Source organism: Euleptes europaea, chromosome 3 (genome assembly GCF_029931775.1).
Source record: "Euleptes europaea isolate rEulEur1 chromosome 3, rEulEur1.hap1, whole genome shotgun sequence".
Lineage (NCBI taxonomy): Eukaryota > Metazoa > Chordata > Lepidosauria > Squamata > Sphaerodactylidae > Euleptes > Euleptes europaea.
This window is the reverse complement of record NC_079314.1, coordinates 43,268,510-43,295,412: the sequence shown is the minus strand read 5'-3', so window position 1 is coordinate 43,295,412 and position 26,903 is coordinate 43,268,510. Positions and strand designations below refer to the sequence as shown.

Sequence of the window (26,903 nt, the reverse complement as noted above, 5' to 3'; positions counted from 1 at the left end):
GGCAAAGCTTTTGACAGGAACAGGTGGTTGCTGTTTCCTGTCCTAATCTCTACTTTCCACATTTCCATTGATAAACTGAGCAGACAGGAAGCTGTAGAGTTGTGCTCCTTTGACAACTCCAGGCTGAAAATTCTTGGTCCAACCTTCCTGCCACCACTGGAGCTTTGTTAGGGCGTCCTGTGCTGTCTATGCAAGTGTCAGTCAGAAACTGTCTTTCACAGATGCATATAGTTAACCTTTATTCTGTTTGTTAGCCAACACAACATCCATCAATCATTCTTGCAATCGCTGCTGCTTATCCATCAGAATAAATTGCTCAAAGCCATTCCCTCTCCCCCTTACACTGTTGCATCTGACCTGTATTTCCTTCTTGCAACCCTTTCCATTTATCGTTGGACCCTTTAATTATGTTGCCATCTGCCTTTCTGTTGGAGTCTCTGAGAAGCTTCTAATTTTTCACCCGTCCTCTAAAATATTTGCAATCCCTCTCAGTTTTGTTTCTGCCACGTGCAACAGGAGGATTATTCTATCCATGGCTCATTTACATGTCGTTAATCCATTCAAACCATATCATCTTATATTAAATTAAATGGACACTTTCTTTTACTATATCATGCCAGCGTACAATCATACCAGTGCATCTAAATAGACATTGGTCCACTGGACTTGCTTAGCCTGTTGCCCAGCCAGAACCATTGGTCTCCCCAAAACATCCAAGTACTCCTATTAAAAGAAACAAACATTGAGTCAGCTGATCAGTATGTTTTTTTAATAACAAAAAAGCTTTCTCATAAGGTCCAGCTGTCTATAATGTTCTGCAAACATCATATTTTTTTTATCAATCTTGTTTGCCTAGGGCTTCATGAGGCATTTTCAATTCAGTATCTTTCTAAATCTATTTTACTGCCTCAGCCACTCACAACCCAATGTGGGCAGAATCCCTCAGCGCAGGCACATATCTGCAGTCCACGTTCATAAGGACCCATGGATTGGGCCCCTCATCCAGCCCTTCCCATCTCAACCAGGCAATCCTATGGGGTAGACCTCTACATTAGCAGTGGAAGATGCACCTATATAAAAGTGGCCCCCATGCCATTACAGTAAATGTCACCTGTGCAGAGACAAAGGAAGAAAGTCTGTATACAACACATGGGTAGTTCATAGGTTTATTGTCACAATACAAGATGATTTGCTCAGATGTTTGCTTTTTAAAGCATTTGACAACCTCATGAAAAATATGTCTAACACAGGATCTGGGACTAAGAGTGGAACATGGCTATTCTATCAGGCATTGGATCTGGTTTGGCACGTTAGGGGTGGAACAAAATTTGAGTCCAATAGCACCTTAAAGTCCAACAAATTTTTCCAAGGTATATGTTTCCATTAGCTTTTCGGTCTTTAAGGTGCTACTGGGCTTGAATTTTGTTTTACTACTACAGACTATCATAGCTATCCACTCAAAACCACCAACATGCTAGACTAGCTGAGATCTTGGCCTGATCCAGTAGAGATCTTTTCCCTGTGCATGACCTCCTTGTCTGACAACACTTTTCATCTCAGCTTGGAACCTGCCAAACAACTATAGAAGGACACTGCCCTGGGTTTCATTCAAAGTGTTGCTGTCTGCTTTACCAATTGCGGCAAACATACCTGTGTGTTGATTCTTATAGCACCAATAGAAGGAATTTCGTAATAGTAACCTGGAAAATAAAACACAGCATAGAATTTGGAGCTTTGGATTTTAACCTCTTAAAGAAGAACAGTCAAGGCAGGCTAATACTAAAACTGTGTGGTGGAGCCAATGGCATTGGACCTGCCTAGCGTAAGAACATAAGAACGGCCAAGGTCCATCAAGTCCAGCAGTGTGTTCACACAGAGGCCAACCAGGTGCCTCCAGGAAGCCCACAAACAAGACAATTGCAGCAGCATTGTCCTGACTGAAGCACCTAATATAATAGGCATGATCCTGTGATCCTGGAGAGAACAGGTATACAGCATGACTAGTATCCATTTTTACTAGTAGCCATGAATAGCCCTCTCCTCCATGAACATGTCAACTCCCCTCTTAAAGCCTTCCAAGTTGGCAGCCATCACCTATCCTAGCATTACTTGCCTGGGTGAAGGGCAAGAACCAGGTGAATATGAGCTAAATGATTATTTTGCCTGTGCCATAGATATAGCATCAATAGCATATGGGTGTGTCCTTGCACTACCAAGTTCACAGCATGGGCCACCAATGGCAGCTGGCCTTACCCACCCAATTGTGTAATTCCTAGTAGGTACATCATCCAGAGACTGATGGATTTCTCAATCAAATGGGACACTAGGGAACATGAGTTACTCAAGTATTTCCATTTCTATGGTCATCGCTCAGTGTCAACAGCCAAATCGCTGGCACTTTGTCCCAAGGAACTACACACCCCGATGCATCAGAGAGCTTTCTGGTGCACCACCAACTGAAGCAGCCCCCCTCCAATGCTCATGGATCCAGAACTCACAGACATTCCAGGGCCAACTGAGATTTTGCCATGTGGAAGCAACTTCTATGGGGCTAGTAGCACATGTAGATTAAACTTTAGCTGCCTCAGATTTTGAAGCACACAGAGGGCTCTAATCAGTCACAGAATTAAAATTAGCTAACATCCTGATATTCTGATGCCCAGCACTGCTCTAGGTTTGTTCCTGAAAAGGGGGAGGATCTTCAATGTCATTAATCTGCAGTGCTATGATAAAAGAAAACAAACATCCAATACCTTTATTTTGACAGGCCATCCACTGTATAGGTCCCTTGTCATAATTATGTTGACCAACGGAAAATGTAAAGACACGGACCTAGAGAAAGTCAAAAGGGTAGATGAATAGACCTCTCCCCCAGCACACGCAAATCTCTCAAACACAGGGAACTGCCCATAAAATACAGCAAGACAGATTTTCTGAAACAAATACATATATAAAATGTTTTGTTACTAGCAGGAACAAGAGATCCAGTTCTATGACCAACAAATAGGAGACATCTGGATTGACACAGAAAATAAGTAGAGAGCTATTACATTATTAAACCAGGACCAAATGTTTATAAATGCCATGTGGCTATGGATATTCACTGTGGGCAATCAAAATTCACTTGGCAAATTCGGCCAACTGCCTTAACAATGACAGTTACCACTGAATTGTAAATAAGGGGTGCTGAAAGGAGTGGAAAGTGCCTGCCCATTCCGGTGAGAAGAATGCTTAACGAGAAAGTATTGCTCTCCTTCTAAACAGTCACTCCCCACAATCAATTCCAAGCCACCAAGGCAACATGAATCAAATAGCATGCATGGATTTGTCAACTAGCCAAAAGAGTTCATGCAGACAAAAGTATAAAGTAGCCCAGTTAACAAGTTACACTGAACACACATACAGCCTGCATGTACATGCACACTCTTGTTTGTAAGAAAGACCCAATGTGTGTTCAGTTTGCAAATGAAACCAGGGTCCTGTACCTGGATAAACGTGAGATTTAAATCACACATTCAGCTGTACACGTGTAGAGGTTAGCATGAGAATGACTCAATGCATATAAAGATCAAGTGTAGACAGTACATTAATTATATGTGCATTCACTGTAACTTGTGAACAGGGCTTCCGTGTACAGTGTGCTGTGTACAGATTTTTTTTAAAAATACACATGTTGAGTAATTCTCATGTTACATTCAATGCACAAAAACGTTGAATGTGTGATACAATCTTCATATTTATCCAGGGACTGGTCCCTGGTTTCAATTGCAAATTGAATACCTGCTGGCTCTTTCTTACAAACCGACATAGTGATGTACATGTAAGACATACACGTATTCACTGTAACATATGAACAGGGCTAAAATCTGACTACTACACCAATTAATATACCCTCTAATATTTCATGTAGTCTTTGAAAATATATCGACTTCATCTATGTGCAGAGAAAAGCTTTCACCCTTATTTATAATAATTAAAAGATAATCATATTTTGATGTCACATCGGCAGGAAATATCAGTCGTACTCTGTTGGACCTTAGGAAACTGCTAAAGCAGCAACATTGTTCTTCAGCATCTAATTACTACCACCTAGTGGAACAGCCAGGAACTCTCACCAGGTTTCTGTTTCTCCTTTCAAGTAAAAATAAACAGGAAAGTAGTCGGGAGGTAAAAAAAAACTAAAGTAATTTTATTCCAGCAGAAGCTCTAGTGGTCTAGAGTCCACTTTGTCAGATGCAAGTAAGGCATTTCTTTGCATCTGATGAAGTGGGGCCTCGTCCAGGAATGCATCTCCTGGTATGAAATCTTGTTAGTCTTTTGAATGATGCAAAACTTGTTCATTATTTTTTTCTGCAATAGATTAACCCTAAAAAAGGCAAGGCTGAAAGCCAAAGAGTTCTCACATTTTTTCCCTTACAGCAAGTATTGGTAGGAACTCAAAGCCAGTCTCATTTTAATCAACAGTTTTCTCTCTAAAAAAATCAAATTATGTTACCTGAGAAAGACACTGTTTTTGCTTTCCATGTCAACACAATTTCAGTTGAATTTAATAATGTCCAAATATTCTCCTTGCAACATTAGGTGTATTCCTGTAATTTCCTTCTAGTTATTGACAACTAGGATCCTGTACACCAAGTGCAGCCTCCCAAAAGCTGGTACCTGTCCCCTCCACCTCTTCCCTTGCCTCTCACGCCTTCCAGCCACCCCATCTGTTGTGCATGACTATGACTTGCTCTCCCTCTCCCATAAAAACATCCAGGCTGGATTAGCACAGTGGCCCCTCTAGTCTAGTCTCCTATTTCACAGTATTGCCAATTAGATCTCTTGGAAAGCCCACAAGATGGGCACACAAGACTCCCCAAGCCTCCCGAACACTGGTCTGCAGAGATTACTCCTTCTGAACATGGAGGTTCCCTTTGGACACTGTAGCTAGTAGCCACTGATGGACCTTTCCTCCTTGAATGACTTACATGAAGGGGGGGCAGTTCTGCTCCTCCTCCCTTGCCCTGCCCACCTGCAGAGGAGAGGTGGAGCTGGTGGGGCTGTTGGTGGAGGGGGGTGAGAAGTGGCAGTTCCTGCTCTTGCTCCCCCATCTGCCTGCAGTGCTGCCACCTCCTACTGCTCCTCTCCCTCTTGCAGAGGCAGCAGTGGCAGGGACGGCAGTGGTGGCAGTGGAAAAGCAGCGGCTCTCACTCCTCCTCCTCTGCCAGGTAGTGGAAGTAGCGGTGGCATCAGTGGCAGGCTCTCTAACAGCTCTGTTCAGCTGCCTCTTCCCTCTCCTCTTCTTCCCCACTCACTGTAGGTTTACATTCCTGTTTTTTTGGGGTGGGTGGGATATTGTGGTTTTCACATTTTTCTGGAAACCTAGGGGTTTCCTCAGGTCTGCAGAAGAATACCTCCTCTCTAAACCTGGCCCTTTTCTCTAGTTCTATCCATCTGCATGGGGATCAGGTTCAACATTAGATACTTAACTAGGGGATCCCTCCAGTCTGCAGGTCTGGAAACCTAGGGGATCCCTCAGGTCTGCAGTAGAATACCCCCTCTCTGAACCTGGCCCTTATCTCTAGGTTTATCCATCTGCATAGGGATCAGGTTCAGAATTAGATACAGGATAAGGGCAGCTTTGAATTCTACAGCAAAGTGCCACAAGTCACTCAAGTCATCTTTCTGATATCCAAAGCTGCTATGAGGCATGCATTTGGCAGGCAGGTTTTAGCAAGAGTTTCAGAAATTATTTAGTGTGCATATGCCACCTTTCTAGTTATCACATTTTTATCCCACTCTTCCACCATGGGGCTTAAGGCAGCATACATGTGTTTCCTTTCCTGGAACCAGACAAACATTTCTGCTGGCACAAGAACCTCCAGGAACAGAATTTCAAGGTGCATTAGGCCTGCCCAGGGAAGGGAAATGTAGGATAATTGTGCTGTGGAAGCTTGATGGGTGACCTTGGGCCAGTCCCAAACTCTCAGCCTAACCTACCTAACAGGGTTGTTGTGAAGATTAAAAGAGAAGGGGAGAAATGATGTAAGCCAGAAAAAGGCAAGGTAAATAAAATAAAATAAACATGTGTCAGGCTGCAGATTTGCTCAGCTGTATGTCAGTTTTCCAGGGTAACTGTATGCCGCATGTGACAAGCATCTTTTCCTCCTGATGGAGAGTGTGTAGGCTTTGGGTTCACTGCTGTGAGGTAAGTATATGTAGTGCACAAGTAGTTTATGGAGATCACTGAGGCAGGTTTTACAGAAACAACAAAGAAGATTTACTTATTTACAGGATAGTCTCAAGGAACAGAACAGAAGCTTTTGGCCCTTGAATTGATGGACAGCAGGCGGTCCTGCCCTTGAAAGGAAAACCAGCCACTCAGAGGAGCCCCTAGGTCTCTTGGCAGACAAAGGCTGAGACACGTAAATTTAAATCAGTTATGGCTTCAGAGGGTGGACAGAATTTTCTGTAACACTTTCAGACACAGACTATTACTGATAGGTTGGATTCTCTCATACACACTCAGGATTCCGCCCACATCAGCCTGCCCTTTCCCAAGAGTCAGTCTAAATGGTCCACGGTCTTCTCAACCCCAGAGCCAGGCCTTATAAAAGGGGGTACTCTATTCTCTCCCAGAGCTAGAGCTAACAGACTCTGCTGCTTTCCCAGGCAGAGCTGCCCCTCACTCTGTCTGCTCCTTTTTCCCTGAGCTAGACCTGAGCTGTGGCTCAGTGGCAGAGCATCTGCTTGGCATGCAGAAGGTCCTTGGTTCAATCCCCGTCATCTCCAGTTAAAGAGACTAGGTGAGTAGGTGATGTGAAAGACCTCTACCTGAGACCCCAGAGAGCTGCTGCTGGTCTGAGCCGGCAATACTGATTTTGATGGACCAAGGGTCTGATTCAGTATAAGGCAGCTTCATGTGTGTCACTGCCTTCTCTGTCTCCTGCAGAACTCCACTCTCCTATGCTTCCCTCCAGCATTCCAACCCCCTCCTGAAAGGTGACTGGATGCTGGAACAGCACTCCTAGGGGCTCCTCTGAGTGGCTGGTTTTCCTTTCAAGGGCAGGACCGCCTGCTGTCCATCAATTCAAGGGCCAAAAGCACTGAAGTAAAAGTGTATGCAATGAAAGTTTCTAAGAGAACGTGAATAGTCCATGGGTGTCGCTATCATCTTGCCTTGCTTCTTGAGAGTTCCAGTGCTGGACAGAATATTTGACAAAAGGAAAGAAGAATGAAAGACGGGGGGTGGGGAGAGAATCACATTGGTACTTGTACCACCCAGGGAAAGAAAGCTAAAAGTAACTTTTGTCAGGGATTGGAAACTATTGCTTTGGCCACTCCTGGTATATACTCTGCATCCAACTTGGGTCTGCTGATTGCGCTTTTATTCCTTCCTTCCTCATTCAGCTTCCTATCCTTATTTACTTTGATCAAGGAAGCCCAAAGCCTCTGATGGCAATTAAGTGTTTCCCAAAGTCAATAGGGTCCTGCTGGGAGAAGAAAGAAAAGACCCCAGGAAACCCTAATTTAGTGGCAGAGCCCATTTGCCAGATATCTTCACTTGGCAATTATCGTTTACACCAGGATACTGTCTCTTTTCATCATGGGCAAGTCTTCAAAATATACAATAATAACGCAAACGTGATTAAAAGGCTGGCAGGCACTGAGGTACATCATTAAATGATATGGGGAAAATGTTAAGAATCTGATTTAATGAGGGATATTTTTCCCCCTAAAGTACCACTTTAACTTGAATGCAGCGATAAGTATCATCCCTGTGTCCTTAACCATGATACTCAAAAATCAAATAGCCAGGCAAGTTATATTGTCAAGCAGTGTTGAAACGTTTACTGCAGAGGATTAATATCACTCAACTGAAAAGGCTTAATTTAGATAACAGATTCCTATCTGGAGATGTCCTTCCTACACTCCTCTGCCTAATACTTCTGCTGGTCGATAGATGAAACGGATTGGTGATGTTCCTATTCAAGGAGCTTGTCTACATCCAGATTCTTGAAACAGGATATGACACTGAGGTTAAATACGTACATTTTGGAAAATTGGGCATGTGCATTTGGAAATGAAATGGAACAAAATATTAACGAAATCAATTCAGTTCTTATTTTGATTGTACCTAATGAGATGGCTTAAATGTAACAGCATTCAGTAATCTTTAAAATGGTGGAAACAGCTTACATTGTTCTCCTCTCCTCCATTTTACCCTTACAACCACCATGTGAGGTAGGTTAGACTGAGACTTTTTGAGTGGCCCAAGGTCATCCAGTAGAGCGTCCATGACAGAGTGGGGATTCAAACCTGGATCTACCAGATCATAGCCTGACACTCTAAATATTGTAACTTATAGTGTAAGTGAAAGAACAGTTATGAAGATAGGGTTGATTAACAGAGGGCAAACACTCAGGGCAAAAACTTCCAGGCAAGAAGCTGGCTGGAATATAATAAAATTCCTTTATGTGACTGTCATTACTGGACTGCTAATGCTAAGTAAATACCTGATCCCCTTCAAGTCAGACTCATCCTACCTTGGGATGAGGGATCAGCTCCCTCCAAAGGCAGCCTCACTGGCACCCAGCTTCAGGGAATAAACACTGTTCCTCCCTGTGCAAGGAGTAATTTGCTCTCTGCCTCTTCCTTAGAGATTGGCTCCTGCTTTTCCCTCCATTTTCCCAAGTCCAATCCTAAAGCTTGGAGGATGTCTGGGAAATGTAGGACAATGGGAAAATACACAGCAAGACCTGAGGCCTGTGCTTGAGGGAAAGGAAGGAAGACCGAAACTGAATCTAAGACAAAGACAAAAAGGCTAAATTCCTTCCCTTTCCTATGGTAGGATCTGCACCTGCAGGAGACGGAGCAAACATTTTGCTTGTACACTCTGGGAGGGGGAATAGGTAAATGCTTTCCCCTCTCCAGGAAAAGGTGAAGTAGGCATGTGGAAGTTTCTAAAATCTCTTCCTCTATGCAATAAATCAGTGAAAGGTGCAATTCCTCACTCTCCTATAGATGACAGCATAAAAAAATTTTTTACACCAGGTATCACGATCTGTGCGTACCAAGAGAGAGACTGCTTTCCAAAATGTTCGACTGGAGTTTAAATTTTTCTCTTCAGTCCCTTTACTTGTTTTACACCAGAGGCCTTTTCAAGTTAACAACCAAGTAACAGAGATTTATTAAACACTGAAGAAGGGATGGACTTGGCGGGAAAACGGTAGGCAGGAAAGGTATAGAACAGAGCTAGTTTATAAGTTTTATCACAGAGAAGGCATAGATCATAGATGTCTTAGTACAGAATTAGAATTCTTAAATTAAGTTGCCAAAGTTTGTTCACATAACTTCCTATAGCTGTTCCTATCCCGTATCTGGAATATCTCCTTCCTAGAGCCTATTCCCTTTCAGTGACCTGAGAAAGGGACCCTTTCCTTCCAGTCACTGCCTGTCACTCCACAGGAGTTGTTTCACACCCGCTGAGGCAAATCTGAACCCTCAGGTTCCCAGAGTCAAAAACAGCTACTGAACACGCAGGTTCCCCAAAACAGACTCTCCCTTTTTTCAGAAAAGAGAGTGAACTCCTTAGTTTCATCCACTCCCTGCCAGTTTTTTTCCCCTCTGAGCTTCTCTCAAAGATTAACTCTTTTTTCGTCACATCAGGCTTTTAACTGTTTTTAGCTATTTTATGGCCTGCTTCTAGCCTGAGTACTGTTTTACCAATATTGCATTAGGCTGCTGAATGCTGTTTTATGCTGCCATTATGTCCCTGGCCTTTAAAAAATAATTTTCATGTTGTTACCTTTATGATATTATTGTGTTGTTTTTACTGTGTGAAATGGCTGAAGCAGTTCTCTGGATAGATGGCATTTACATTGTCTAAATAAATCCTTGAACCTTTCATCTTAACTAGGTTAGAAGAAAACCCAAAGAGTTAGATGCAGAAATGTATCTCTCATTGAAATCAATAAACAGCATAATAAAGAATCCAAAGTGGTATAGTAACTATAACAAAGCAAAGATGAAGGGAAGGAAACAAAACCAACCCAAACAAGAATTCTGTTAACATCCCTACTGAAAACTGATTGATACTCAAAATGTCTATTAAGAGCATGAAGCTTATGATTTCATACTGGGAAGTGAATTTCTTTTACACAAAAAGGGGGAGACAAACTAGAAAATGATGCTGTTCATCATGTAATTAGAGAACATGCATTTTATGAATTGGTGATGTCCACACTGATAATTAATTCTTTGTCTGTATTAGCTTTAACTACACCAGGTGCTGACAGCAGGTGTCAACAGAAAACCATTTGCTTAATATGAATACAGTGGAAGGAACACAGCCTGAACCAAGCATTTTTCCTTAATAGCTCTGTGTAAGTAAATTAAATCTCTCTGGGAGATTGTGAGCCCAATACAGACGATGAGATTAAAAGAACAGCCCATGGAGAAACTCCTCATGTAAATGGAGGCATGTGAGATCACAGGACCACGGTTTGGCACTTAGCTGACTAGCTACTGATCCCTCCTCTCACCCAATTTTTTTTTGAAAGTGGGATAGGGTAACTCCCTTTGTTGGTGTTGCCAAAGGCACAACACAAAAAGGCCTGGTGCTGCTGCTTCCTTCTCCAAAAACTCCAGATGAAATTAAACAAGACCGACCCACTTTCCCCAGGGTTCAGCACATGCTGGAGAAGGGCTCGGTCTTTTGTTGAAGGCAGAAGCAGCGTGGTTCTCCTGCACTGTTCCTCTGCCTTTGGCAAAAGTCAGAAGAAGAGATACTAGCCTCACATTCTCTGAAATTTTACTGTTTCTAGGCCACATCTGAGCCTCTTCAGTGGTAGGAAAGAAGGTCCCACTGAATTATGACTGGGAGTAACTGTTCAAGAACACAGGTAGAAGTCTTTCCTAATTCCTTATAATTGGAGATCTCAGGGCTGTACACCCCTTGTATTATTTGCGCCTGAGTACCCACATCTCAAGGAGAACCAAGAAAAAAATTCTGATCTCCCATTATTGCTTTTGCTCACACACAGTTAGTGATTTATTCTCTCTAGTCCCGTGAGCTACGGAAATTCAGAATGACCAAACTGAACAAATAATGTGCTGTTGAGTCGCAATTGACTCATGGCAATTCCAGCCATGGGATGTTCAAGGCAAAAGAGGAGCAGAGGTCTTGTATCATTGCCTTCTTCTGCATAGCAGCCCTAGTTTTCCTTGGTGGTCTCCCATCCAAGCACTAACTATGGCCAACCCTTGTTAGTTTCCAAGCTCTGACAGGTTTAGGCTAAACTCTGTTATTCAGGCTGCTTCAACCAGATTAGAACTGAATTAAATTAAACAATAAAAGGCAGAGAATCCTAGAAAAAGCTTTAGAACATGGTTCTTTAGGGGACTTGATGAAGCCACTGTGGCAGCACCAAGTCTTAAGAGGGAAGAAAAGACAGCAGAAAGATTGGGAAGAAGTGAGGAAGATGGGAGTAATTCTGCAGCAAGGAAGAAAAGAAACAAAAACGAGAGGGCGAAATATTAACAGAGGATACTTTTGCTGTGTCCCCTGCCCCATAGTAGGTTCTAGGGCTGTGCAGCCTTTTCCCGGTATTTTTCGGGTTCGAGTTTGAAAATGTTCAGGTTTATTAAACCTGAACCCAAAAAATACTTGCTCAGACCTGAGTGCTGGGCTCTGCCACTGGGGGGTTCATATTGGTGCTGCTTGCTAGCTCCCACCTCCTCCAGTAGGGTTTTCAGTGGTGGTTTGCCATTGCCTTCCTCTGCATAGTGACCCTGGTATTCCTTGGTGGTCTCCCATCCAAGTACTAACCAGGGCCGACCTTGCTTAGCTTCTGAAATCTGATGAGATCAGGCTAGCCTGGGCCACTAATTATCCAATTTCAGCTAATGGGGCCTTGTAAAGTGGAAGGCTTAATCAACCTGTGCCATTCACCAGATAGTATGACATTACGCGCATAACAAGCCATTAATTAAATAAATGTATGCATGAAAAGCAAACAGGGTAGGCAATTATTCTTATAAGTAAATGAATTTTTGCAAAGCGATAGACACACTAGATATATTTTAAATTAAATTATGATGAATGCTTTTTGAGTAGCTTGCGTGACATCATTTAAGCTTGTTGACCTTCTAACAATCAATTGGATGGATGCAAACTTTTGACAGCAATGTGTTCCCCCTGCCCTCTCAATTCCATTCTCAACCTAACCACTGAGACAGGAGAAATTTTTTCCACAGACAGGACCTGGAAGAAGGGCTACAGGAAAATAAGATGGGAGAGAACTGTTCCTCACAAGCTTCTTACCCATAGCCCTTTATCCAAACTATGGTTCACGGCAATTATAGTAGGGGACCATGCCCAAACCATTGGCCCCAATCCCCATTTACATCACAGCAACAGTTTCTCTTAAGGGCTGAGGAGCAGGAAAGGATTCTGCACAAGATAATTACAATCCAGCTTTGGGAGTCCTGGTGTTTGTTCAATGCTTTAGAATTCTTTACAGGCAGTTTGGAATGATATGAGAGTTCTAATTCTACCAAAGGGGATATCTAGTCATTTCCCCTTTTAGTTGTGAAGCTCTCCAAAATTAAATTACTAATTTCAACACAATTCAGCATATTGCACATTGTAACTGTAGTTTTTCCACCTCTTTTTCTTGTCTGGTGGGAAGGGGTTGTTTACTTTCTGGTTATTTTAAAAGCTAGTTTTCTTTGGCTTTGCTTTCTGCTGTTCTTAGTTTTTAAAAGACTTTTGTGCATTTCTGTTGCTATTAGGATCTGTCTTGGCTATTTTTTACACTTTATTTTTTAAATGATTAGTTGTCGGGGGTGGGGAGCTCCAGGTTCATATATTTTAAAAAGTTTATCCTTTCTGGTTCCACTGTTCTGATTTTACTTCTTGTGTTGTTGTGCTTCTTGGGGGAGTGCTCTAGCGGAGTTTCGGGGTTTTCCTGCTGGTTTTGAACAATTTGATTGTTTAAGCAGCCCCTTCGCTTAGGAAGGGGCAGCGCTGGTGGCTGCAGGCAGCACCGCTAAACTGTTTCCAAAGGAGGATTCAGCCCCCCCAATGAAGCCAAAATCATGCCCTTACCTTTGAGCTCCGTGGAACCACTCCATTGGGTGGTAAGGGCAAAGGGAGTGTTCAAGGTAAGGACACAGGGAGTGTTCCCGGCCCGAAAGGGCTTAGGATGCTGCCTAAAGGCAGCTCCTCCCCTGGACCAGACCGGGAACACCCCCCGGGAGAATGGCGCACGGAAGTGTTCTGTCACAATGCCGGTGCGAACCTGTTCCAGCGTCCCTGGGTCGCACTGCCAAGGCAGTGCTGGGAGGATAGCAGTGCATCCCCCAACACCAGCGTACATGCCACTCTGGGCAGCGTAAGTGGCAGGGACACCTGCAGGGGCCTGGATACCAGCATAGGCCCTTCCTCGCCTCCTATGGTCTTTCGCCCTTCCAGCTCAGGAATGGGCTGTAAGAGTAATTTCTTATTAGGCTTTTTTAAATAAGAGTTAACTATAGGTGAGGGTTTTCGGTATTGTGAAAAACACAAAATAATTCTCAGCACAAGGCTCAGAGTTCCTTCCTAATAGGCTTGTGCTAGGCAATTAAAAAGAGGTCAGATTGTTTTTCAAGCAATAATGGTAGCATACATTAACTTAAAAATATTATGCTGACCTTGCCCAGGGCTTCAAAACAAATGAAGCTAGGTGGTTATAAAATTGTTTTAGGCTGACCTTTTAGTCTACCATAGATCCCTATGGCGCAGAGTGGTAAGTTGCAGTGCTGCAGTCAAAGCTCTGCTCAGAACCTGAGTTCAATCCCGACGGAAGTCAGTTTCAGGTAGCCAACTCAAGGTTGACTCAGCCTTCCATCCTTCTGAGGTCGGTAAAATGAGTACCCAGCTTGCTGGGGGTAAAGGGAAGATGACTGGGGAAGGCAATGGCAAACCACCCCGTAAACTTAGTCTGCCTAGTAAATGTCATGATGTGATGTCACCCCATGGGTCAGTGATGACCTGGTACTTGCACAGGGGACTATCTTTACCTTTACTTTAGTCTTCCAGATTTTCAGAAGGGAGCTGCTTAACATTTGGGAAAGAATTATGCTTTGCTTTGCTTGTAGGCCAAGTAGGAAACATAAAATAAAGTAAATAAAGGCTTTTAAAAAGAGTTCATACTTTCATCTCCAGGTTAGTTAACAAAAACTTTGCCAGCGTTTTACCTACTTATATTCATGTAGGCTCTTGCTACCCGGCTTGCTGGGGGTAAAGTGTAGACGACTGGAGAAGGCAATCGCAAACCACCCTGTAAACACAGTCTGCCTAGTAAATGTCACAATGTGACATCACCCCAAGGGTTAAATCAAATTTATTTAATACAGTCTGAAACCAATAAAAATCCATGGGTCAGTAACGACCTGGTACTTGCACAGGGGACTACCTTTACCTTTACCTTGCTATACAATTCAATGAGTCCATGACAGCCAAAGGTGGAGTCTGCTGCTGTTCACCCCCCCATATGCATTCACTCTACCACCTTGAAACATCAGAAAAGGGCCAATGTAAAGAAGTACCATTTGCACAAGATACTATCATATTTAATGTCACAATGTGCACTTCAGTCACTACTGCATTCTTTTTTTGACTTCCCAGAGTTAGTTGATTTAACAAAAAAAAAAAAAAAACATTTGTGGTGCAAGTTATCTATAGAGACAGAGAACTATTTTAACTATAACCATATGCCAGCTCCAAAAGAAGAAAACCAGTAATTTATTGGGACACTTTTCAAAGCCTAGCTGCTCAAGAGAAGCACAAAATGTTTATTATTTTCTTTAACTTGTCAGCTTGAAGGTTAAATAGAAGTCAAGTTCACCCAAACAACGTAAGTAAAACTGAAGCAGCAATGTTACGGAGCATGCATCTCTTGCTGGAAGAGGCAATTGAATCACTTTTGTTCAACAAAAAGGCAACATAAGATATTTTGATAAGTGACACAGAGTATCCAGAATATTCAGCATCAGCACTACAGCTCTTCTATAGTAAAAGAAATATTCAATAATAATTTGAGGTCCTACTGTTTCCTCAATCTCAGAAACCCATAAAACCTTCATGAAATAATTGCTGAGAGAATCATAACCCGTGTGCATTCCATCAAACATAAAGGGCATCCATAAGCAAAATCCAGTATGTTTCCCCTCACATACTGGAAAGCCGTCCCCACCTGGCCTCTGGGGCCAAAGCTATGGCAGGAAACAGCTGACCGACACACACAGGACCTCAATCATTGACTGTGGTTATTAGTTCAATGCTAAGCAAAGTTACACTCTTCTGAATCAACTGAAATCACTTGGGCTTTGAAGGGTGTTTAGGATTGCATAGTATACTGGTTGTGCTTCAGATGTTATTCATTTCCTGACAGCACAATCTTATGCAGAGCTACTGCAAACTGGAGAAAATCTACATAGGATTGCACTGTTGAGTTCCCCTTTGCATGTTGCTAAGCTCCTTTTTACATTCTTCTCCCAAATGGTGCACTAACCCTTTCTAAGATGTTGCTGCTCCCAATGCTTGTGCAGCCTGGAAGTTAGACAATGTTTAGTTGTTTCCTACAGAGATCTTTCTTCTGATGTTTTTGCATCCAGCCCTTTTGTATGCACTAACTCCAGCTTTTAAATCTGTTTCACCGGATCTTCTTTGATTTCATTTCATTGTTTATGCAAGTCCATTGACAGCTAAATAAACCTTTTACTGCAGCCTTACCAGCACCTCAAACAATCTGCCAGTCTGAATCAGGAGGGATATTAATCCAAAATGTTCTTGGTGAAGTTACACAGGTCTTGTTGACTGTATTTTCTTTCCCCCAAAATATATGGCTCTGCCTGTGGTAGGCAGATTGTGAGAGAGAGAGAGAGAGAGAGAGAGAGAGAGAGAGAGAGAGAGAGAGAGAGAGAGAGAGAAGGGAAGACCCCACTGGTAGGTGTGTACTCCTCTACCTCATCCAAGCTTCAGTTTTGGTTCTCTGGCTCCCTCCTCAGGAGGCTCCAGAGCCCCCAAACCTTCTGGATATTAGATGAGGCCAGTTGTGACAGGGAAGGCAGGGGGTTCTTTCTCCTGGACATCCTGGCAATGAGCCTAGGGTGTAACAGGGACGATGGGAGCTTCTTTCCCCTTGTGGAATCTTCCTTTTCTGAAGAGTCCTCCTCTTCCCCCTCCAAGGATGTGTTGGGGCAGACTCTGACAATAATGGGTATGAGTTTGAGGTTCAGAGGGCAAGTTATTCTCTACCACACTGCAGGTCTACATTCTGGGAGTGGCATGGTGGCTTTTTCAACCACAGCTCAATCTTATGCTGCTCTGGTTATGAAAGAATAGTGAGGTCATATGTGAGGGGCTGACAACTCTGTTACTTCCCTTGATAATATCACCCACGAAAGCAACATGTTATGGGCAAACACACTATTCCTGCAATGTAAAAACAAGAACATATTTGCTGGCCACTAGGCTTCGGAAGAGGGTGTTAGGGTATTTTTTTATTATAACTTCTGTTAATGAAACTGAATGTCCGCACTATCAGGACACCATAGGCTCTCTGTTAATATTCCTCATAGCTGACTTGATAAATTTGCAAGCAGCTACTTTGTAAGGAACTTGGGACTTAATTAAATGCTTCTTCTGATATAATCAACTATAGGGTACAAGTCCCAGATCTGATTAACTTTTATGAATCCACTGATTCAACATGCCCTGCACCTTGTCTAAAAATACATATGAAACTTAAAAGTCATATTGCAAGAATACCAGCTCCAGGATGACTTTGAGAGTTCTCTGAGTGCAAATAAAAAATCCGGTTTATCTAATTTAAAAGGTATGCTCTTTTGCTTTCCTGCTCCTGTCTGTCAAACATTTTAAATAAATGTATACAGCCACATGAAGCCAGTATGGTGGTGTGGATAGAGTTATCTGACTAGGATGTGGAAGACCTAGATTCAAACACAGTTCTGCCACAAAGCTCACCAGAGGCCCTCAGGCCAATTGCTCTTTTTCATCCTCAACTACCTCACAGAGATGTTGTGAGGCTAAAAATGGAGGACCACAGAGCCCTGTGCTCATAAGAACATCAAAAGAGCCCTGCTGGATCAGATCAGTCATCCATCTAGTCCAGCATCCAGCCTCACAAAGTGGCCAACCAGTTACTCTGGAGGGCCAGTACCAGGGCACAGAGACCAAAGACTTCCCTTGACATTGCCTCCTCCCCGCCCCCCGGGATTCAGAGGTTTACTGCTTCTGAACATGGAGGGTTCCTTTAGTCTCCATGGCTATTAGCCACTGATAGATCTATCCTCCATTAATCTGTCTAGTCCCCTTATGAAGCTGTCGATGCCTGTGGCCATCACTACATGAGGTCAGGTCTCAACAAGGCTTTTTCAGTGATGTCCATGGGACATCTCTGATGGCTTTTATAAGGGGTTTGTGAGACAGCTTGAACACATGAAGCTGCCTTATACTGAATAAGTCCATCAAGTTCAGTATTGTCTATTCAGACTGGCAATAACTCACCAGGTATCCTAGGCAGAGGTCTTTTACTTCACCTACTACCTCATCCTTTTAAGTGAAGATGCCAAGGATTGAACCTGGGACTTTCTGCATGCTAAGAAGATGCTCTATAACTAAGCCCTGGCCCCTCATGCTACTTCCTTAGGAAATAATTTGTACGCTGATACTCAGGAGAACTATGATATTAAAAGGACTAGTGCTATTCCTGAAATTGCTCAGTTTTTAAATTCTTTTTTTAAAAAATAATGTATTGTTTTGAGACGCCTCAGGCATATGAGATGGCAAGTGTAAATATTTTAAATAAAGTAAAATAGAAAACAGAGGCAAACAGCATACCAACAGAGGTGGCGAACAGTCTTCACTTTCTGCCCCCAATGCAAAAGTAATACATTTGGAGTTGCAAATAATTGTCCTGAACAGGATATAGAATTGTTAATACTATCCTCAAAATTGTGGGAGGAAAATGAGGGCTTAAAAACATAAGAAGTGAGCTGTGATTCACGAAAGCTCATACCCCGCCAAATATTTTTTTAGTCTTTAAGGTGCTACTGGACACTTACTCTTAAGAAGAAGGAGGAGGAGGAGGAGGAGGTGGAGTTGGTTTTTATATGCTGACTTTTTCCACCACTTAAGTAAGACTCAAACTGGCTTACAATCCCCCTCCCCGCCCCACAACAGACACCCTGTGAGGTGGGTGGGCTGAAAAAGCTCTAAGAGCTGTGCGTAGCCCAAGGTCACCCAGCTGGCTTCATGTGTAAGAGTAGGGAAACAAATCCAGTTCACCAGATTAGCATCCGCCTCCCATGTGGAGGAGTGGGGATTCAAACCTAGTGCTCCAGATCAGAGTCTACTGCTCCAAACCACCACCCTTAGCCACCACACCACACTGTTATTCTAATTGTATTGTGATAATTCAGCAATAATACTTCAGTTCTGCATAACTAATACTGTTGCTTATGGTTTGCAAGAAGAACAAGATGTTCAGTTAGTTCTAAAATACTATAATAAAACTAATACAGCAATAGAAATATGCAACAATGATTGAATACACCAATGAGTCAGAGCTACCTTGTGAAAAGGTAGTATCTACATCTGGAGGTAAGTGTCCATTACCTAAGATCTGCAGAAACACAGCCTCGGGTTTCACCCATATCTATCATGAATATGTTGGATATTGAAAAATTAATATTTTAAAATTAGAATGTGGTAAGTCACAAGGTATAGCACTACTTTTGGGGGGAAATGTCTGCAGAAGATTTTACCCTTGCAAGAGAAGACTAGCACACAGGGAACAGATGCTGCATCTGATTATTCCAATTTCAACATGGGGTATCCTTGCTCACATAGCTCACAATAGTCAACTGGACATTCAGAAACCAAAACAACATTCAGTGAAGACATGCAATATGACTTCCAGTAAAAAAGAAAAAGAAAGGGCAAGTCAAACCAAAACCAAACTTAAGTGACCTCATCTGTAGAAATGAATTTCACAGGGAACTTGTGGAAAGTTTTTACCCACGAAATAGGCAAATTCCAGCCAGTGAACAGAAATGCAGAAGCTGAACAAGCACTGCTGCATTTAAATCAGTGGGCTCTGGTCACTATGATCCCATAACACAAATATCAAATGTGTTATATATCAAATACATTAACAGTGAACAGCTGGTCTTAAAACTTACATCTGTAACAAGGTGTTTAGGATGGACCAGATTAACATTGCAATCATAAGAACACTTCCCTGAGAGTAAGCCCCATTGAATAGACAGGAGTAGAATTTTGAGTAGACCTGTATACAATTGTTTCCTAAATGCAGTGCAGCATCACATATCACAATATTCCACAGCATTATTATCCGGGAGCACCAGACACCACACCCCTGAACGGCTATGGGGCTCTTAGAGCCAGCAACATGGCTGAGCTTAATGTCTCAATGTCTGTGAGAAGGGGGTGTGAGAAGGGAGGTGGTTGGCTACCAGGAAGATGGCTGAGGGACACAGGTGCTTAGGATGGTTTCTAGTAAATCCCTCTTGGTCGTGGGTTCTTACAAGAGTTCTGGTTCTTGTGAAAGCTCAAGACCATGCTCACCTTGGTTCTTTAGAAAGGACTGGAAGGTGCCCAAGGGGGACATGTTCTGCATCACACTCAATCAAGGAATCGGTGGGGGGAGGAGAATAGAGGAGGAGGAGGAGGAGGAGGAGGACTGGGGTGTGGCTTGAACACATGAAGCTGCCTTATACTGACTCAGACCCTTGGTCCATCAAAGTCAGCATTGTCTACTCAGACCGGCAGCGGCTCTCCAGGGTCTCAGGTAGAGGTCTTTCCCATCACCTACTTGCCTAGTCCCTTTAACTGGAGATGCCGGGGATTGAACCTGGGACCTTCTGCATGCCAAACAGATGCTCTACCACTGAGCCATGGCCTATCCCCAGGAGATGGCCATAGGAGGCTGAGTGGCCAAAAGGTGTTGAGAGAAATGAGATAGGATTGGTGTGTGGTGGAAATGAGAAGGTGGCTGCCAGATACTGCCTTCTGGCAATTACATACTGTGTATATGTCAGCAAATTGGCAGGATCTAGAATACATTTTGAACATATGCAATGTCTTTACACTTTTCAGGGCTGAACAAAGACCAGAACTGATAAGCGCCTTGTTGGCTTGTCAGGACAGTTAAGAGAATCCATCATAGTTTCAAAAGAGATTCAGGATTTCATAACCTAAGTGGGGGTAAGAGTTAGTTCATAAGCCAGGAGGAAGCATGTTTAGCATTGAAAAAGAAGGAAACAAACAGAATGGAGGACCAAGGATGGAGAAAGAAGATATAACTCAAGTCCAGTTCACATTACCAGTGGCCATCACAGGCACTGGGCAAGGGCATTACACCTCCTCTTCTAAGTCCTTGAAAAACATGCTGACCACACTGGCACCATATTGTATGATTCAACACTACATGTGCTCCATATCTGTACACGTGGTCAGTATTATGTTGACTTAGGGCCACTGAATCCATTGCTCTTCACTATGACTGGGAGCAATGTCTATGGTCGTATACACCGGAGATGCCAAGCAAAGATATATTATCTATCACTGAGTGACAGGCTCTTCATATAATGTTATGGCTCTCCCCTTACCAGAAGGCAGTGTGCCTCCTGCTGGCATTCATGACTGCTGATGACAGTAAACAGCAGCTTGCACAATTATCTGCAAGGCATTGAGAAAGGGGCAAGCATCACGGACTTATTCAGGTGCTCAGCTTAGGGAGGCAATCATTGCATGTTCAAGGGATATTAAAGAGTTTGTGAGATATACAAAGTGCTTCCTGATGTGAAAGGGACATCGGTGTAACTTGCAGGGATTTGATCCAAGGTTGACAAGCTAGATTTCATGTTTTAAAGTGCTGCTTTTTGGTCTGCAGAACATACTTAATTACCTTTATATTGCTTATACGTCAGTGTATGTGTTGCTATGCAATGTTGCATTCAGAGAATTTCTTGAAAATAATCTGCCTTTTATTGAAAACTGTTTCTGCTATCGCTTTCTCAGCACGTTCCGTAGTTTGAAAACATGCCTGGAGAACAGGACACTGAGCTTCCACAAATGAGACTTACTTTCTTTTCCTTGTTGTATTTGTTGAAAATCTCCTGTGCTCTTTCTTCACCGCCATCGGTAAATAACATGATAATCTTGTTGCAGTTAGCTCTGTAGACACTGTGGCTGTGCTGGAAGAGATACAGAGAGGCACATACTAGTTACAGTTCATAAACAAAATAAGCCATCCTGCAACGCTCAGGAACCAAAGGGTGACCTCCAAGTAAAGGTGTGTGTGCTTTTCAATCTACATTTCACCATATTTTCCCCAGCTATAGCTCAAGCTGCTAAGAAGTTATTTCATTTCATATTACATTCCTCAGCTTCCACATTCAAGATTATGATGTAGTTCATTCTGAAAGCCTGTACAAAGGAGAAAAGGAAATGCTTTTTAAAAGATTAGGCGAGTTATTGGATCCTGCAAATTCATTCTGCCATGATGGAAGGGGCCTTTGCTTGATGCAAGGCAGTGTTCTTTGTCGGGGAAGGCTCCTTTCACCAGATGAAAACACCTTCACTAGTGGAACGGATCCATAGGATCTAACCCACAATATTTATATCATAAGCTAGAGATGACATTAAAAAATCTGCTTACCTGGGACTGGGAAGGGAGACCTTTGTCTGAAGATTGCTAACTTTTTACATTTTTGTCTCTATAGGTGTTTTTTGCTGGTATAGTATTTCCCCCCATTTTTGAGTTTTATAATAATAGGATTGTGTGAACAATGGTTCTTTTGATGTATTAGGAGTCTGAGTGATTACATTCTTATTTTGATTGATGATCTCTTTAAAGTTTGTGAGCCACTTTGAGTCTTGTATTACAGGAGAAAAGCAGCATATAAATACTCTAAATAAATAAATCAAATAAATAAATAAGCTGAGCCAGGAAAAATAGATCAAAGGAATTGTAGGCCCAACTTGCTGGGTCACAAGCCCCTCTAGAGGCACCATTTGGGGGGGACTTGCACCCATGCATAGAGAGCAAGTGTACCATTTCTCCTGGCTCTCTTTGCATACATGCAGAAAGATGGTTTTTTCTGTGGCTTTCTCCTTCGATTAGTTGTTTGGTAGAATAGAGCCAGTCATGCTTAACCACCCACTGGTTTGGCACACATTCTGCTCACTGATCACAAGCAAGGAGCCAAACATTCAGATAAGTCTGAGAGAATTCGGATGACCTTCAGTGAGAATAATAAGTACTTCCTTGCAGTTGCCACACCGTACCACTTATTTGCTGCCTCCAATCCCTAAAAGGCACACACTACAAAAAAATTCCTGTTTAATTTTTTTAGTTGATACTTACTACTTAAAAGTCTCTGTGTGCCTTTGTAGCCAGCTAATCTTGCACTCAGTTCTTGCAATAGCTTCTTGAACAGATGCCACTGATTGCACAGGTGCAAAAAAAGTCAATGTAACCTAGCCCATATTGTTCATTTTAAAGGATGCACCTGACTATGCAGGTGCAAATAAGGGACAATAAACAGCAAGCAATTCTGCACTTTAGCTCTATGTACAGCAGCCTGTTTAATGACCTGACAATAACCCTCTCCAGTTACTGAGGAAAAGAAGCCTCAAAGCAACAATCTGGGCCTGCAGCATAAAGGGCTACTGCATAGGGCTACTCCATCTGTTCACCATGGTGTTATGCTCCTACTGAAATGCATCAGGAAACACTGAGATGATCCAATCAGGAGCTCACTTTATGGGTAATCAAGGGGCTTTGAGCCAGGTGAGTCTGCCCACCAATCATGTTTCTTTCACTTCACAGCATGCCTAAATATACCTCCTGGTGCTCAGCTTGTGTTTTCTATCGGTCTGCTGCCCATAGTTCTGGTTTTTGCCCCTGATGAGATTCTACCTTCGTCCCCCTCTTCCTGTCACACGATTCAGCAGCTCAGTGAGTCCTATGTTCAGTGGGTCTGGAAAAGCTGGACACAACTGGTATAGTACATATTAGAGGGTTAGACCTGTGCCTGGTTCAAATTCTTACTCAAACATGCTGACTGCATAATACTGGGCAACTCACTCGCTCTGAGCCTAAAATCACAGGATTGATCTGAGGATAAAGTGGAGAGAACCCAAATTATACCACCATGAGGTCACACGAGAAAGGGAGAGGTACAAATGCAATAAAATTCTATTAACTGATGAACATCAAAGCAATGGTTCTTTTACCCAGTTCTACCACATCAACTGAATTCAGAGAGCAACATTTTAAAATTAAAAATCCCAGCTTTCTGGTACTAGACATATTGAACCCATGGTCAAGATGTCAACGTCCGTCCCAATTTTAGCAGACATTATCCTTTTATTACCTTACCAAATAAAGTTGAGTAACAAAGTTCCCAACCATACTATTAGTAATACCAGTGCTATGATTTTGATTCAAAGATAAAAAATGCATGTAGAAATAAAAAATGTATGGAGGTTCCAACCTGAAATATATTGCTTCGGGGGTTAGACCTTATGAAAGAAATAAAGGAAAGAAAAAAATAGCCTCATAAATATTGTGAATCAGTTGCCATAACGTTGCTTTGATATAAATTCTACAGTGACATCACAAAAGCTCCAAAAACATGGAGAAGGCAAATGTCCTGTATGGCTAGCATCTGGCCTGTATCTGCTCAGCAAAGTCAGCCACAGTGGCTTTCTGCCGGAGGAAGAGCCACTTATGTTGGTGGTAGATTCCTTATGCTGCAGGAAGGCTTCAATCTTACAGCAGCAGATTACAGTACAGCACTTTTAAAATGGGATCCTTATTTGAGTAAAGGGAATGGATTTGAGGCTGTGTGGAATGGAAGGAAAACCCGAACAGACAGACTTCTGTTCCAGAGGAAATTACGGGAAGTTCAAACAGCATCTTGAAAATGGCTCAGCGGTTAAGTGACAAGCCCTTACTGACGGTTTGGATTTACTAAATTTGCATCCACACCAATATTTGACTACTGGAGCTACTGCTGACTAAGCTGCTGATGCTGTTGCGGTACAGTTCTGTGCAGCAATATGTCAACATTAAACTACTGTTGGAAGACCCAGCAGATGTTTACTGCTGCTTGCAATCATGTACTAAGCAAGACAGTGCAAAATGATTCAGAACTTCTCAGCCTTTTGGCTAAGATCAAGGGTGTGACTAATAAGGAAAAGCTTTCCTCTTCCTAGGCAGGAGCACTGGAGTCGAGTAGGGTGTCTTTTTCAAAAGCAACAGATCTAGCACACACCAGACTCGATGCAAAGGAAATCAGGATGGCCACTGCTTGCCCTCCCTATTGGAGGACTGAGTGGAAGATAAAAGCAATCATCTAAGCCCCACTGAAGTGATAATGGGGAACAGTAAAGAACTGAAGTGTATAACAGTTCAGTTGTACTGGGAGTAAACATTACACTGCTAAAAAAAAAGGTAGCTGGTAAGTACAAAAGTCACAGAACATAACGGAGGGGCTGTGGCTCAGTGGCAGAGCATCTGCTTGGCATGCAGAAGGTCCCAGGTTCAATCCCCGGCATCTCCAGTTAAAGGGACTAGGCAAGTAGGTAATGTGAAAGATATATATTCCTATACTTTCTTATTTGTTTATTGTTGTTACAGCCAATGGCCAGCATAAAATTACAACTTTCTTATTTTCTTTACTGTCTATTTTTCATTTATGGGTCTCATGAATATGAGAGTATGCGTGTGTACTCCTTTTTTTTTTTAATGGTTCTGGTACAGATTACAAATCCGGTACAGATTACAGTTACAGTGGGCATGGCTGGCAGCAGGATCCTGCATGCTCTTCCTCTTCTTTCTTTCTCTGCCAAGAGGTGGGGTGGGGGGGTATGTGGATGGTCAGAGTGTCCTCCCAGGCCAGAGCAGCTGCTCCTGATGCCTTGTGACTAAAAGTGCCCCAGTCCCAGAGGCATGGACCTACCCCATAGCCTGCCCATGGGTCCTGACTACTGCCAAATGGACAATTCTAGGAGAGGGCACTGCATGGAGAAGACTGCCTGAGAAATGTAACTGGCACATGGAAGTGTACCAAGAGATCAGATTTGATAGATATGAGGGTATCAATAGGCAATTTAAACAAACAAACAAACAAACAAACAAATGAACAGGAAAGGCCTTTTTCTCTGACGTAACGATCTTTGTATGTGTCAGGAGCTATTTAAGGTTGCAAACAATCTACATATGAATCCCTCCAACACACCCCCTACAGCCTGAAACACTACATTCTATAGGGGTGGGTGGGATATCACTTGATTGTGCTGAGCGTATAAATTGGCCCTAAGAACCTAGGGTTTTTTTAGCATCCAAATGCCAAGTGACATTGGACTGATTCCCCCCCTTTAATTAGAAAGAGTTACTTCCTAGTTAGAAACATTGTTCTGCACCTTTTCACTTCAAGGGTTCAGTCTAACTTGTCAAAAATGTACCCACTGGAGAATCTATATAGCCAGACGACAAGCTATAAAAAGTGCCTGAGAATATCACCATCCAGTCTAATACATCAAATTTACAAATAACCCGAGGTTGCAGTTGACAATCTCTCTCTTTATTCCCAAATATCATTTAAGACTCCCAGACTTCCACTGTGCCATAAACTGGACTTTGATAATACATTCTTTTTAAAAAAAATAATAATACAAATAATTATAATTCACAGTCGTTCTCTTTTGACGTGGTCGTGACACTCTGTGAGCTCATCTTGACATCTTAGATCACAAGATCAGTGCCACACTCTCCTTGGAATAACTATTCTCACTAGATGCAATCATTCTTGGCCACTCCGTTCAAATGATTTTGAGCTCCCAGCTTGCTCTTGTGTCTCTGCTATCCCCTCAACCAATGGGACCCAAGTTCTTCCATCTCTCCCTGAATGGCAAGGGTAGGAGCGAGGAAGAAACAGGTGTGTGTACATCCTGCACAGGGACAAAGCATGGGAGTGAATCAAAAAGCAAATTATTTCAAGACAAGCAGAAAACAGTCTGCTTTGGGCACCCTAATCTTGTCAGAGTCTCTTTTTTCAAAGACCTTGAAAACGAAACTTTAAGTCAAACTCTTAGCCCAGAATGGGTATATAATATTTCTGAATGCAAGATGAAAGGCAAATCAAGCAGGGCATTAGTAACTGGAACTCTAGATGGGAAATTGGCCCTTGAAAAGCAATGTTGGAATGCAGAATAGAGAGAGATAGGAATCAAGGAAGAGAAGAAAAAAATGATGACGCAGTGGGAAAAGAAATTTTATTTCACTCAAAGCTTCCTACACGTTTCTCATGCTGCTGCATCAGGGGATTTGCATGGCAATCTTATATATCCCTGGACAAAGCTGCTTGTGAATCAAGTAGTGATCTTCATGTGAAATAAAATTTCTTTTCCCATTGTCCCTAAAAAGCAGCCCTAGGGACATGAAAAGGATCTCCTTGGGCTGTTTTGAGGCCAAATTAAACAGCCATGGCACCAAAGCCTCTGGTGTCCTTTGGCCCTGAACTCGCTCACCCAAACTCTACCAAGGCACGAGCCTGCATGCTGGGAAGACGACTCTTCAGGAAAGGCAAAACCCACAAAAGGCCTGAAGGTGACTGGGAGGCATCTTCCTCCTCCAGTGATTGCTGCTCCAAATTAAACTGAATAGCTCTTGCAAAGGGTTTTTATTGAGAATGAGCTTTTCTTCAAGATGTGTAAGAACGGTGGGTAGCAGTGACTAGCAAACAACCTTCTTCCTTTTTAAACTTACCAATTAATTTTTGCCGGCTTTATTAAGAAATACTTATTTCTACTTGACAAT

At 42.6% G+C, this 26,903-nt stretch overlaps 1 protein-coding gene across 1 annotated transcript in view; it reads right to left on the bottom strand.

Annotated features, from left to right (window-relative positions):
• The window catches only part of CACNA2D1 (calcium voltage-gated channel auxiliary subunit alpha2delta 1), a 437,349-nt gene that overhangs the window by 65,210 nt on the left and 345,236 nt on the right, over nucleotides 1-26,903 (bottom strand). The window contains exons 12-15 of the mRNA XM_056846470.1: nucleotides 21,160-21,270; nucleotides 2,754-2,832; nucleotides 1,651-1,700; nucleotides 634-723 (exon numbers count right to left, since the gene is read on the bottom strand). Of these exons, the coding sequence (XP_056702448.1) occupies nucleotides 634-723; nucleotides 1,651-1,700; nucleotides 2,754-2,832; nucleotides 21,160-21,270 (330 nt within the window). The remainder of the gene's footprint in view (nucleotides 1-633; nucleotides 724-1,650; nucleotides 1,701-2,753; nucleotides 2,833-21,159; nucleotides 21,271-26,903) is intronic.